Raw genomic sequence first — 14,854 nt, 5'->3', positions numbered from 1 at the left:
GGACAAGCAGGACAGCCCCTATTTTTTAATTTCACAAATAAAATAGCTATTTGATCAATTTTGAAGTGTGCTTTAAAAGTCCTTAGTCTCTAAATTGATTTGGTGCAGATTTTACAGGATTAGTTTTGGGAATTTTAAGTATAACTGTGTTCATTGTCTTTGAGATCTGAGAAAGGAACTAAAGAAAAGAATAAATGCTTCACAAACCTGAAAACACTTTTTCACAAACATGAAAAAGACATAACATAAAAATCCTGCAGTCAACAGTGTGTGTATCTTTCCTAGGTCCTTAACATAGTCAACACAAGTTGGTGAATTTGCATTGCTTTTTGCATTCACATAATGCTTTTAAAAGCAATATTTGGGTGTTGTTGACAGGGTGTTGTTTTACAATGTGAACATTCAGAACAGATCTGGAGACTTGACTTGACTTGTCACTATGGACTGTGTCTTGTCACTTTTTCTGGGTAAGTGAATTTGACAGAGAAAATAATTTATAATTTAAAAGGTATTAAATTGATGTCAGTGCTAATTTTAATGAGAAAACTAGATTATTAAGATGGAACAAATTTTTAGTTTAGATTCTGGATTCAAAGACACATATTTCTAATCAAATAATGGTAAATTATAAACAGTTACTATGACTTTAGGTAGCATTTCACAAAGATATGTGTAAATTTCAGTCAATGTTTACAATACTTTAATCGCAAAAGTTTTAGTTTTTGGTTTTAGCTGTTGAAAATCACCTTTTAAAGCAATGAAAACTAGTTCATTCACCAGTATTTTTCCCTTTGATAGGTTTGTTTATCATACCTGTCTCTTGTGATTTTCCTCCTGGTATGTAAGATTTTCTGCTACAGCATTAACTAAAAAACCCACAGCAAATCCTCCAAAAACGTGTAAAATAACTACTATGATACCAATGCTTGCTTGTTATTTGCAGGTTCTTGTGATAGATACACTGAGATAAATGAACCATGGCGGAACCGAGCCTTTGCATCTACCCCTTTTACTGGTTATTCCCAAAATGATACAGATTTTCTTGGCAAATGGTTGCGCTTTACGGGGATCGGTGGAGACACAGTTGTTACATCCTGTGTAACAGTCCAAACTGATGCTACACTTATCCCCATTTTTATACCATTTCCCTTACCAACTAATTTGTCTCTGTATCCGACAAATGGGACTGCAAAAGGGTGTAATGGAAAGAGTTTTTTAGTGAGCGTGGCCCTCTGTCCAGGAGAATTCTATGTGTATAAACCAGAGGATCCCCTCCCAGCTCCCGACATGGCATATGTAACTTGTGAGTAGAGACATTTTTTGTGTGTATAATTTTAATTTGAAGTTTTATTGGTTTAAAGAATTGTGTGAAATGTACATGATGTGTTTAAATTTGTATTTTACAGGCAACATCTTACAAGCAAACGTTACTTACAAAATACACAAAATACGAAATAAAAGTTTCAAAACATCAATTCTCATTTGGACAATTAAGAAACATTTTTAAACTTTATGTAATACCAGAACTGCCATTAGTGCATTTGATAGGAAAATAATGGAAATTGTCTTTATAATAATAATAATAATAATAATAATAATAATAATAATAATAATAATAATAATAATATAAGCCCAAAATGCATCTGAAAAGCATTAACATAATAACATTTTGACCTGGTGTGTTAAAAAGAAAAGATTTTCTTCAGTTAGTAATCAAGTAATGTAGTGCATTACCACTAAGAAAAGTATCATCTAATATAATAGTTTTTTTTTTTGAGTAACAGTAACAGTCACCTTACTGAGCTCTAAAATCATACAACAATTTTATTAAAACGTTACAGCCTCTCCACGAGAACACTGGCAAAGTTTACAGTGTTTAATGACTGAGACTATGTTTTGTTTATGTGTTGCACATTCAATGTAAAATGTGTAGACATATAAAACCTTTATGCTATACTAGATAATGTAAATATGAGCTGTATCATTCAAGACATGCTCAAGATTTTTTGAAACTATCTTTGAAATGTGAAACCTATGTGAACTTATGTTATATGAAATGTAGTAGTATTTTTTGTTGGAGAAGAATTTAAATAGTAAATTAACCAGTTAATTACTTTGTGAAGATGTTTTAATTTAATATAAAATATTGTAACAACAAATTTTCTATACTTAAACTAATAGAAATGTCTTGCTGTTTTTATTTCAAAAAACAAACAAACTGTAACACGTCCTGGAGGAAGCTGACACTGATAACTGATGCATGTTCTGGTAGGATGACATTGAATTTGCATTATTTTCTGTGCGTGCCAAACACAGTTTAAAAGACATTATAGGATGATGTGTACACGTGCAAATTTCAGAAATGATCTTGCAGATTTGCAAACTTCATGTGTCATAATAAACTGCGCCTTTTTCTGGGTAAGAAAACTGTATTCTTTCAAATGATGTGAGACTACTTCCAAATTTATCACCTGAAGATATCAAACTAGCTCATGTGGACTTCTTTCATTTAATTTATGTAAGTGCTGTTGATTTTAATTTGAAAATTAAGTTATTTAAATAGAAAATTGTAATTTTAGATAGACAGTGAAAATCACATTTCAAAAAATATGTATGAAATATTTAAACAATACAATTCATTATTGATTATATTATTATGATTTCATTATTTTAGTAATTAATTATATACGGAAAAAAGTTCAATATGATATTATTGACTTTAAATAAAATATTTCTGTAGTGTTTTGATAGGTCTACTTGTTTTTCCCAGTCAGCTCTTAACCTGAGTATATAAAAATATGTCTTTAACTGATGATTTGAATTACAAAAAAATGCTGTCGAAACCAGCATGGCCGTGTGTAAAAAAGCCAATGCCTCCTAAATGTAATAACTGGTTTTGCCCCCTTTGGCAGCAAGAACTGCAAGTTTTAATTCAGCTACACTGTAGATGGTTTTCAGCTAAAACCTGTTTAGGTCACCAAAAGCATCTCAGTCTGATTCTGGACTTCGATTCGCTCACTCCATTAGTTTTGGTATGTTTTGAGCCATTCAGAGGTGATTTTGGTGGTGTTTTTTGGATTATTGTCCTGCTGCAACTCAAGTGAGATAGCAGCACAAAATGATGGTCATATGTTCTCCTTCAAACTTTTTGGTCTAGAGCACAATTCATGGTTTTATTAATTACAGCAAGCCACCCTGAAGCTGCAAAGCAGCCCCGGACCACCACACTACCACCACCGTATTTGACTCAAACTAGGATCACATTTTCTGAATTCTGTGTTAGTTTTATGCTAGAATAAGCCTCAAACCTTACAAAACGTTCAACATTTGTCTCATCAGTCAACAGAATATTTCCTCAAAGACTTCGAAGGTTAATCAAAAATGTTTTTAACAAATGTAAGACCAGCCTTTCTGTTTTGCTCAGCAGTGGTTTTTCTCTTTGAAACTCTCACATTTTTGCTCAGTCTCATTCTTATTGTTGGATCATGACTGGGACCTTAACTGAAACAAGTGTGTTGTGCAGGTCTTTAGATGTTGTTGTGTTTTCACTTGTGAACCCCATGATGAGCTGTTGATGCTCTCTTGGAGTAATTTTGGCACCCTGGATTTTTCCAGGGAAGGTTTCTAGATAATGGCTGTCACTTAAGTTCCAAAGTCTTAGAAATGTCTTTGTAAACCTTTCCAGACTGATACATGTCAATTACATTGTTTCTTAGCTGCATGATGTGTAGCTTTTAGAGAGTTTTTAGCCCATTTCACTTTGTAAGACAAGTGATTTTACGGTTCAAGAGTTTTGGCAGTAATTGGATCCGGGCATGGCTAATGGAACTGAACTTAGCTTTTACAAAAGATCCGGTTAACTGTTAATACCTGTGAATTCATGACTTAATAAAGGGAGGAAATGCTTCAAATAGGGCCAGGTAGGTGTGGATTACTTTTTTCTCTTAATAAATTAACTGATCATTTCAGAATATTATATTTTATTAATCTGTGTTAAAATAACTTTTATTAACTTGTTTGATGATCCAAAAACATTTAAGCATTTTCAAATACTGATTCAATTACTTATTATCTTTGTCTTGTGAGTGTATGCCTTGTGTTGATGAATTTCTTCACTCACAAAAAATATTTTGTGATGGATATAACCTAAAAGAGTCTGGGAGTAAACTACATTGACAAAGTAATATGCATCTTTCCACTGAGACGCAGTTACACAATATTTTTTTTTAAACAAATATAATACTAAAATAACAATAAAAAAAACAAACAAGTTAGACAGAATAGAACACAAAAATCAAATATTAGATTAAAACAAACGTATTCTTTGATGTAGGTGTTTGTATTGGTGCTGTATGGGGAAAAACATCATTTGCATTCTTAAAAAGAATTTGATTAGGCCGCAGTATTTTGAAAACTAGTAAAGATGTGAAACAACTTGCCAGCTATGAACTGTTTTGTGCTTCGCACAAGCAAGTAACATGTCTGTTACTATATCATACTCATTAATTTTTATGAGCAATGCATGCTGCATTCATGAATTTTTTCTTAATATAAATAATATATATAATATTATTATTTATCCTAATATATAAAATAAACAATACATTATTTATTGGGAATATTATGTTATTCATAATATGAACATGTACCATGATTTTATATCTATTTAGATCATAGTAAGTGTACTGCAACGTCTTGTGGACCATTGGGTAATTGCACAGCAGATGGGGGATGCATTTGCAATGATGGATATGAAATGCCTCCAGACTACCTGCCTACTTCAACATCATATGGCTGTATTGGTAAGAAATTATAGTACATTAAAAACAAGATGTTATTTTCAAAACAGCAATATTTATATATTTTTATATTATGATCAATATGAAAATACATAATTTTCAAGATCGTTACAGTAATCTAGACCTATAATGTTTACACCAGTAATTGTAAAAGCTGTTATTTATAAACAGACACTCAGAAGCAAGTGCATCATCTGGACTAATATGTTTTTAAAGTTTGCAATTTGCTGATTGTATATCATCTTACCAGATATCGATGAGTGCACAAGGACTAAAGGAATTTGTGGTCATAATACCAACTGTTACAATACAGTTGGGTCATACAGTTGTAAATGTTGGGAAGGATTTCAACTACCAAAGCCAATACTAAGAAGTAAACTGGCCCCTGGCTGTGAAGGTACAAATCAAACAAACAAACAAACACAGAAATAATCCTGTTTAGTTTGTTTTATATTCACTTTTTAATTGTTCTTTGTGTAGATATTGATGAATGTCTTAGTGGTGTCTGTGGGCCATACGGGACCTGCTACAACACCATAGGAAGTTTTGTGTGCAACTGCTCTGAAGGCTTTAGGGCTGATTATAGGATGTCCCCTATTTGCCAAGGTCTGTATTGCACGTTACAATATTCTATCAAGTGAACTTCATTGGACTGTTCATATTACTGTTAATTACTGAGTGTGACTACAGAATATTTGTATGCATAGTATATTAAGAGTTGTATGAGTTTCTGTGAAAGGGTGTTTTGTACTTTTACAACTTTAAAATGCAGTGTGATAAGAATCAACAAATAATTAACTAACTAGCTGTAACTTTCTAACTTCAGATATTGATGAGTGTTACAACTCAACGATATGTGGTCCATATTCTATCTGCCAAAACCTGCCTGGAAATTACTCCTGTAGCTGTAAGGTGGGTTTTGAACCAATGGATAAAACTAAGCAACCCAGTGAGACCAACGTCTGTATTGGTATGTGAAAATTGATTTATTTACATTTGAAGTCACTTGTGTTTGCTCTCTCTCTCTCTGTCTCTGAGTTTCTCTGCTATTTCAAGTATTTATGTGACCACTACAATGTCACAAGATTGTTATACTGAGTAAAGAAAGGCCTAGGCTGACAAAATACATTAAATCACAGGGTCATTGCTGTTTTAGTGTCAGAAGGATGAATTAATGATGAATTATCAAAGTGTTCAATGAAGCACTGGCAATGTCATGGCTTGGCTAAAATCATACAGACTTTTTTTAAAAAGGAAAGACGAAACACATTGTCACAAAATGTGGAAACTATGCAAAGATTAAATTTAATCTATTATCGGTGGATAAAACATGAAAACATACTGTCCAGATTTGGCATTGCTAGCACAATTTAGCTGCACAACCTGTTCTCGTTAGATTTGAAACTAACAGAATAGCCTCCTTTCCATTATTACCTAATCGGACAGACTAGCCAAGATTCCTCCAAATATGTGTTTATTGTTGTCATAGAAACGCGTCCAGGCATCCGCTGATGTAATTCTTGTTTCTCAGAAAAGAATATATGGCTTCTTTTGTTGATAACATATTTTTTTTAATTCATGTACTTCAACAGATATTAATGAGTGTATCCTACCAGTGTGTAGTACATGTATAGACATCTGCGGACCAGATTGTAACTGCTCAAATACAATTGGATCTTACTTGTGCACCTGTATCCCTGGTTATCGGATTAACAACCCAGCCTTCATAGCCAGCTATGATAACCCATGCAGAGGTTTGTGCTCTTGTTTGGTGTTTTGACATATAGCAGCTCAAATATGATTAAATGCAGCAGTTTGATCAAATGATCAATAAAAACAGATTGCCTTGCATGTGTGTGTGTGTGTGTGTGTGTGCTCTCTATACTGCAGATATTGACGAATGCACTGAGACACCCGGTATATGTGGTAAAATGACTGTGTGCACTAATGTACCGGGTACCTTTTACTGTTCCTGCCCCGATGGATTGTTCCCCACAACTGGAATCGTTGCCTGGATATTGAATGTCACATATTGTCAAAGTGAGTCAGTTTCAACCGTAATTTTGAATTGTTTTAAGGTTATTTATTTGGTTTGAGGGAGCATTTGATGTTCACATTTTTAATTTACTGACAGGCGTTGAAGATGCTCTAAATAAAGTTCCAGTCAAAGAGGTGAGACCCATCGAAATATTTACCTTTTAAAGGTGCCTTATTTTTTTGTCACCAATGCATAACAATGTTTCAACCGATGTTTAGCTCCATTCAAATAAAGCAACAGGAAATTAAACCATGATAATTACCAGACAGTGCTTTGTAATAAATGAATACTAATACTGCACATTGAATGCAGGGTCTGACAAAAGAAATATCGTTCATCAGCAATATGCAAGATGACCTGAAAAACAATACAGGTGCCTTCATACCAGAAGCGGTATGTAGTTCAAAAGTGATGCTTGTAAGCCAGAGTGTGCTTTGTTTGTTCAGACATTTGTAACTAAAAATAATATGTTATGTGATGTACTGAGTAAACCACAGTACATTTTATCTAACGCCTTTCTCTCTTTTCTTCATAATGTGTTTGCAGACGGTAGCCAACAGCTTTGCTGCATCTATGGTACTTAATGTCCAGCCAAAGAAAACATACCATATTCCATGTCTGTATTTACATTTACGTGTTTCACTGATTAAAATGATTTACATTTTTGCAGGTCGTGTCCGGTGTTGGACCACGAGCCACACAAAGCAAGGTGAGTAGTGAAGGAGATCAGGCGACGGGCAACGCAATTCTTGACCTTTCAGAGCATATCGTTGTTGCAATGACTCCACATACCGAAAACCAAACCAAAAAGGAAGTGCACTCTTCGACAGTGGGTAAGTTAAATTCTAATATTTTGTAGCTTGACTGTATTTAAAATTACTGTTGGTATGAATTGACTGATTGTTATCTATTTGTAAGATCTGAGCCTGCTGGCCATTGGTCCAGGGAGTAAGGATAACTGGAATACCTCCCTCTCTGCTAATGGAAATACCATGGACTTCAACTTGCAGGCTATAGCTCATGCTAACAATGGTGAGAGAGTATTTAAAAAATTAAATATACTGACAAATCCAAACTGTTTTTATTTAAGGAATGGTTTTCAATTTCTTTTGTGATGCGAAAACTCCCAGGATCTGCAACAGCTGCTTTTATGACACTGAATGGGATGGAGAGTCTTCTCAGTCATCAGTATTTCCAAACAGAGAAAAAGACAGATATGTGTTCGGATGTTATCACAGCCATAATACCAGTTAATAACACTAACCTCACAGAGCCTGTCAACTTTACTATCTACCATAGGAAGGTACAGCTGCAGAATCTCAACTCTACATCTATTAATGCAGAGGGATACAGACTTTTAATGTTTCTTCTTTGCTTTTTCAGGAAGTACCAGAAACAGGAACAGTCAGTTGTGTTTACTGGAAAACCACAGAAACTGTAGAAGGAAAGTCTATGAGCTGGTCAGAGGAAGGCTGCTGGGTTGCATTCTCTAATGAAAACTATACAATCTGCAGCTGTTCTCACCTTTCTACATTCGCCCTGATCATGCAGATTGGGGAGGTATATAATTTTTTCTTCTTCTTTTTTGATGAACTTATTATTAATTTGATTTTGAGTGGTGGATGCACAGACTTTGTCTTTTCTTCACTTCATTGTGTTGTAGAAGTAATTTAATTTGATAAAATAACTCTTTTTTTTCTATTAGCAAACACTGAGTGACTCAGAATGGCAATACGTAGAGAAAAATTCTTGTAAACCCAAAAACTGTTATAAAAATTTTAGAAATTGAATACGGTACTTTGTGGAACCTCCCTTGGCCACAAACAGTCTCCTTAGCTAGTGTATAAATGCTTGGTACAGGTTGATTTAGCCAGTTTATAACATTCTTTCCAGAAGTACTTGTGGTCTAGTAAATCTATGTGTCTGGGAGCTAAAGGGTTGTCAGCGGTTTGTCCCAAAGCCAACTGTGAAGGGACCTGAATAGTTACTTGCATACTAAGAAAAATATGCTGTAAGGTCATTTTAATCACAATCTACATATGTCTCATTTTCAGCCTACACCATCAAATCCTTTTTTAGAGTGGCTGAACCGGATATGTGTGATTATTGGACTATTCTTCTTGGCTTTGGCCATCTTTACCTTCCTTCTGTGCAGCTGGAATCCCAAAATTAACAACACCGCCCGTCTCCACCTCTGCCTCAACCTGTTTTTTTCACAACTGCTCTTGTTGTGGAATGACAAATACACTGATAATAAGGTACAATGTGGCTAAACTGCAAGAATTATCAAAAGATTCTCTATTGTGTTCCAATTTTCCATAAAGCTTAGATGTATTTATCTGTCTCTACAGCTGGCCTGCACTGTCATGGCAGGCCTTCTCCACTTCTTAATTGTTGCCAGTTTTGTGTGGATGTTGCTGGAGGCACTACAGCTCCACTTATTGGTACGGAGGCTCTCCAAGGTGCAAGTCATCCGACGCGATGGCCTCCCCAGGCCAATTCTCTACCTTGTTGGCTATGGTGTTCCATTTGTAATAGTGGGTGTTTCTGCACTAATTTACTCTGATGGATATGGTGTTACCTCCTCAAATGTGTGCGTAACACATAATTATTTTCCCATTTTCCCATGTGATCAATATTTTTCTAGAACAGGTTTGCTTGATTTATTATTTATTTACTTGTTTACGTGATTCTTTTGCAGTTGCTTTCTCTCTACAAAGCGACATTTCAACTGGGCTTTAACGGGACCTATTATTGCTGTCCTAGCAGTGAGTACATTGAGTATTTGCAACTGTATATTGAGTGTTTAAAATCCTCATGTGTATATGTCATTTATTTAGAGACATGACTGTAGTTAGCTGTCATGTTAGGCCTTGGACATTTAACTTCTGTTGGACAAATGGTTTGTATTTGGCCCATGAAATGCAGGATTGGGTATAACATTATATTTAAAGCACTGCCGTGCCAAGTTGGATTGACAACTAATTGTAATGGAACTGAAGCAATAATCTATAATTAAAAGTCTGTGTTATCAAGTCTGTGGCAGGCTTCTTTTTACTTTGTACACCTAGCAAATATTGCTGTTTGTTTATTTTTCAAAGATCAACTGGTTATTGTTCCTTGCTACTCTCTGGAGTCTGAGACCCACTTTGGCCAACATGAAGAGTGATGTTTCTCAATCCAAAGACACCAGGTTTGAACATTCATGTACTGTTTTCACTAAGGTGACAATGAAAGTGGCACCTGCATGTAAGTGCTAATGCACAATTTGTGACTTACGTACATGTCTTTATAGTGGAACTCATTGTAATGTTAAGGTGAAGGATGGCTTTGGATAAATGAGCTGAAATAAGATGAAACACAGAAAATAAGGACAGCTTTTCTCGACTCAGCTGAGTGTAAACACAAATAATGTTAAAAAATATATTGTGCTCTTTGTTTTTCAGGTTGATTATTTTCAAAATCGTGGCACAGTTTGTCATACTGGGCTGTACATGGATTCTGGGCCTGTACCAGTCAAACCTTTTCTTCCAGGTCCTCTTCATCATCCTCAACTCCCAGCAGGGCACATTCCTGTACATCGTACACTGTCTGCTAAACAAGGAGGTAGACCTTAGCTTGGCTATGCTCTTATTACATTTTGCTCTTTCACAACCTCTCATTTAAATGCTCACACTAGGCCAATAGTAACACAATGAAGGGAGCATAAAGTAAGTTTGTGGTTATTCGCTAAAAAAATGATCTTTGCTGGTTTCTCCTTTACTGTGTTTTACAAAATTTTAAGAAGTACAATGTTCACAGAGTAACAATGATTATGGTTGTAAAGCTTTACATGGACTCTTCAGTATGGAGCTAAACTATTATACTGTACTGAAACTGTCTTTACCAGGTGCGAGAGGAATACATTAAATGGCTGACATGCTCTATTGGAAAAGATGCGGCTGAGGTAAGTCTTGAGAAAAACATCGAGTCCTGTCACTTTTAATCTCAGTCAGTGCAGCTCTTAGCCCAGCTGTTTCTAACAAATCAATGTATTTCAGGAAAAAGATGTGGGTTCGGTCACCGAAGATTTCGACAAGCCTGAGAACCAAAACAATGAAGGGAAGAAGGACCACTAATCCTAATGAAGTGAGCAACGCTAAAACAGACAACGCTATATGTATCGAGTTATTATCCGTGCTTTTTCTTAATTCCATTTTATTGTGTCTAGAAAGTTAACGGTAGCATAGCATATTAGCTTATAAGCTTAGCATATTGATCTGTATCATTGTGTCTTTTAGGGCCCTAGCGTGCTATTTTAACTGCTAAAGAAACATATATTTTTAATTAAACCTGAATGCAGTGACTGCTAAAGTAATGCTCTTTCACAAGCAATTATTTCTAGGTGTGTTTAAGTTTTATTAGCTGTATGTTACTGTACTAGCTGTGCTATATTACAACAGTATATGTCATGTTAACACCATCAGTTAGGCCTGTTATTATTATTATGCTGTATAAATTTGAAATGTAGCTAACGTAGCAGTAGAATACCATAAGTCTGACAGCCATACTGATTTTCTCACTCACTGACTAACTCACTGACTAAACAGACCATCTCTGTACCTAATTTGCTTGGGTCTGGGAGCTTTCGCAAACATCTTGCTACTCACACCCTCAGAGAGTCAGGCTTGAAAAAACAAAACCTCCTACAAATAAAAACGTGTGCTTCTCAGTTTATTCTTTCTTGTGTTATTTGCATTTTATTTACGTGGCATATGAGACACTTTGACGTAGCTTAAACTTTACAAGACAAATTCGAGGGATGTACAAAGCCAAGCATACTTTGTGATTTACATCAGCATTTAGCTTGCACACTATTTCAGAAAAATCACTCACAGGACAGAAACAAACTATTAAACTTGAATTAAGAAATAAAAAAAAAGAAATTAAAGGAGTGCAGGGATAAATCGTGTTTAATATGGTTTGCTGTATTGTCTGTCATTTATCAGAACATGCATGTAACAAAACCCTGAAAGAAAGTAACTTTTACTACCCTTCAGTTTCCTTAGGATAGATAAGGTATCACATCCTTGGTTCATCATTAGTGCTTCCTTTCTTTAGGGAGAATAACCATTAATTTGTAACATTAGGGCCATGTTACCCAGATCGTCAGTTATTTATTTGGGATTCACATTTATTGTAGATGATTGCATTCGTTGCTGTTTGCCTTTTATCATAATTGGAAAAAATAAAGTGCTGATGATATTCCTTGCATTGGAGATTTACAACAACATACCTTACTTTTTGTGGTAAATTACAACACTCGGGATTCACTCTTGGATAATCTGGGTTCCCAGGACATCTAATATCTGATTATAACCTGCACTTGTAGACTAAAACTTTTACAGTATACAGATATCATCAAGTTTACTGTAATGCATATGCAATACAAATGTCTTCCTGAAGGCTGCAGTGTTCAACCACATTATGAGATTGCAGCTTTTGTGCTTCCTGACTCCGACCAAGAAGACATTGTTTAATTTAAATCATATGTGTAACATGAAATCCAACATTTCATTCTGAAGCGTCTAATTAAAATGGTATAAAAATAAAATGATGATATGTCTAGGAGTCCATGTTATATGATAATGATATTATTAATATAAATAAAGATAAAGCAGAAAAAAACCAAGTATCTGTGCCATTCTGACACCATCTGTTAGTCAAAGCAAAGTAGTGGTGATGATATTTTGAAAGTCTACCTTACATAGCTTAATTCTCTTAAATAAAGTAATGGCTGCTAACTTAACACTAACCATAAACAGATTGGTGGTGTTTGATATGAAGGGGTTAACAGTTAATAACACTGCTGCTACCAGTGTTTTCTGTAAAGTCTTCAATGGACTGTATCAGTTACTGAAAGCTACATACTGAGCATGTGACACACTGAGTGATGCAGTTTTGTCAACTGCCACTAGATGTTACCATCTGTTACCAAGTTACTATCTATCTGTTTGTGTGTGTACACGTGCAGATATGTCTGCTGGTATTGAGTATTAACCTGCATTGTACTAATACTGGAAAATAAACAGTGCAGTAGTAGCGTTACAGCAGGGAAACGGAAGGTGAGCTGTGCTAATTCCCTTGTATGCCAAGTTTAGTGTTTAGGTTTCAGGCCTTTTGTGTATGATTTGTCAATTTAAACTATCCACATATATTACACAGACATACAAGGTGGTTGAATGAGCATCATATTTGGGGCGCAACGTGAATATGCGTAGAGAAAAAAATATTTATTTTGCCTGCTGATATTCAAAATTGTTGGCGTGATGTTGTTTGCATGCTTGTTTGACTATATCATTGAAAATTTATGCATTCAAATGCCTGTTTCTGATTCCTGTTTAATGATGCATAGCGTCAGTCAGGATCAGCTGGAACTCTGCGTTCTGTCTGCTTGACTGCTGATTGGATCCCATTTGAATCTAGTGATGCTGCCCTCATCTCTGTCCAGGCACGAGGCCACTGATGACACGGCCCGCATTCACACTCTAAACCCCTCTTCCCTCTGCATAAACATTTCTATGTGATAAACACTGAATTAATGTAATATTAATTATGTCAGTTTTTCCACAAGCCTGCACCACAACTGAGAAATACAAATAGGGTTTTTTTCTCTCTTTATGTTACTAAAAATATTGCAGCTCAGAGATCATCCTAGGAGAATTCAGATTCAGTCACTGCGAATTATATCAAAATGGCAGACTACTATGCTTTATAAGGTTTTAAGACAATATAACTGTCATAAATGTAAGATAAGTTAGTTCCACATTTTGCAAATGCACCTAACTGCTTAAATATCTATTACTGTGACATTAAACAGGTGTTCCAATTTAAATTTTTTCTAAATTTCTGTAGCATCTAAAACTCAGTATGTCATGTTTCCTGCAGTTTTTAGGCGTTCATTCCAAAAGCTTTTATTTTACGCTCCAGCTTCAGCTGGAACTCACTAACTCAGTTACTGCAAATGCTTATTAACAAATTAGTAGAAGCCTATTTGTTTATTTTTTAATTTTTTTTATGCCGCAAACGACAATCCTGCATCATGTTTAACACACAGCTGGAATAACTGACAAAATAAGGATAATTATAACAAGACATGGTTCCCAGGGTTTGCTTCATTCTCTCTCTTTCTCTGCTTCTCTTCCACTCTCTTTGCTGCTCTTCTCAATACTATACATGGTTACCATGGAAACACACTTGCAGCTCTCGAGTCGTGAGGCCAGTCAGCTGAGATACCACGTCTGGTAAACAATCCCGCAATCTGAACTGCTGGGTGTGTGTCAGAGTTTGTCAAAACATGTAGGCATCAGCCAAAGGTCATAAGTGCCAGAAAGGTGGCCGGAGCAGGGGTTCAAACTGAGACAGCTAATGTGACAGTGCTAAACTTTTCCTACTGCATGTTTTATTTAACAGACATTTCAATGGCATGTAATCCTCTTTAATCCACTATAATAGGAACATGACTGAGAGGGACATGGATATCTAAGTGCAGCTAAAGCTCTATGTTATTTTTTTTCATTACTAAACTAATACAAATGCAAAACAAAGTAGACCCCCAAACAACAAACACATGAATTAGATAAGGAAATGTAAAATGTGAAAGAACACATTCACAAGTGTATAAACTCTCATTCTGCCAACATATTTAACATACATGGACTATAACTGAGGTTCCTGGGTACTCTAAAAAAGCATTTAATAGCAGAATAATATCTATAACAAGGTTTATTTCTTCTCAAAGCATTATTAGCTATGCAATGTTAAAGCTTAAAGATTACATTATTACATTGTAATCAATTTTTATGACTTAAAAGCTTATTCACCATCCTTTGACTCTGGTGTCAGTTTTTGGTAAGTTCAGTTAAACCTCATTTGTATCGTATTTACACGATGCAACTATAATGGGCTATTTTGACTCAATTACAAAAATAATAAAACTAAACACACAACGAAGCCATCCGGACGTGTAATCACTCCG

General features: G+C 35.1%; 1 protein-coding gene across 1 annotated transcript; it reads left to right on the top strand.

The window, feature by feature from the left end:
• Window positions 1–395: 395 nt before the first annotated feature.
• LOC146388760 (adhesion G protein-coupled receptor E3-like) lies at window positions 396–11,727 on the top strand. The gene is made up of 23 exons (XM_084926256.1): window positions 396–467; window positions 799–837; window positions 944–1,303; window positions 4,671–4,802; window positions 5,050–5,196; window positions 5,280–5,405; window positions 5,626–5,769; window positions 6,392–6,553; window positions 6,690–6,839; window positions 6,934–6,971; window positions 7,150–7,230; window positions 7,384–7,413; window positions 7,508–7,670; window positions 7,756–7,869; window positions 7,968–8,140; window positions 8,221–8,397; window positions 8,892–9,095; window positions 9,189–9,430; window positions 9,539–9,605; window positions 9,939–10,030; window positions 10,284–10,443; window positions 10,727–10,783; window positions 10,878–11,727. The coding sequence occupies exons 1-23, from the start codon at window positions 440–442 to the stop codon at window positions 10,953–10,955; spliced, it is 2,964 nt and encodes a 987-aa protein (XP_084782382.1). The 5' UTR covers window positions 396–439; the 3' UTR covers window positions 10,956–11,727.
• Window positions 11,728–14,854: the final 3,127 nt, after the last annotated feature.

Source organism: Perissodus microlepis, chromosome 4, assembly GCF_051167445.1.
Source record: "Perissodus microlepis isolate ML-2025 ecotype Zambia chromosome 4, ASM5116744v1, whole genome shotgun sequence".
NCBI classification, from domain to species: domain Eukaryota; kingdom Metazoa; phylum Chordata; class Actinopteri; order Cichliformes; family Cichlidae; genus Perissodus; species Perissodus microlepis.
The sequence above is the reverse complement of the archived record's forward strand: the minus strand, read 5'-3'. Positions and strand labels throughout refer to the sequence as shown.

Excerpts from the sequence above, each read along its gene's own strand:
- LOC146388760 (XM_084926256.1), top strand. The coding sequence starts at position 440 with ATGGACTGTGTCTTGTCACTTTTTCTGG. Across the intron at positions 5,770-6,391 it reads TGAGACCAACGTCTGTATTG|ATATTAATGAGTGTATCCTA; the intron begins GTATGTGAAAAT and ends GTACTTCAACAG. Across the intron at positions 7,671-7,755 it reads AGTGCACTCTTCGACAGTGG|ATCTGAGCCTGCTGGCCATT; the intron begins GTAAGTTAAATT and ends TCTATTTGTAAG.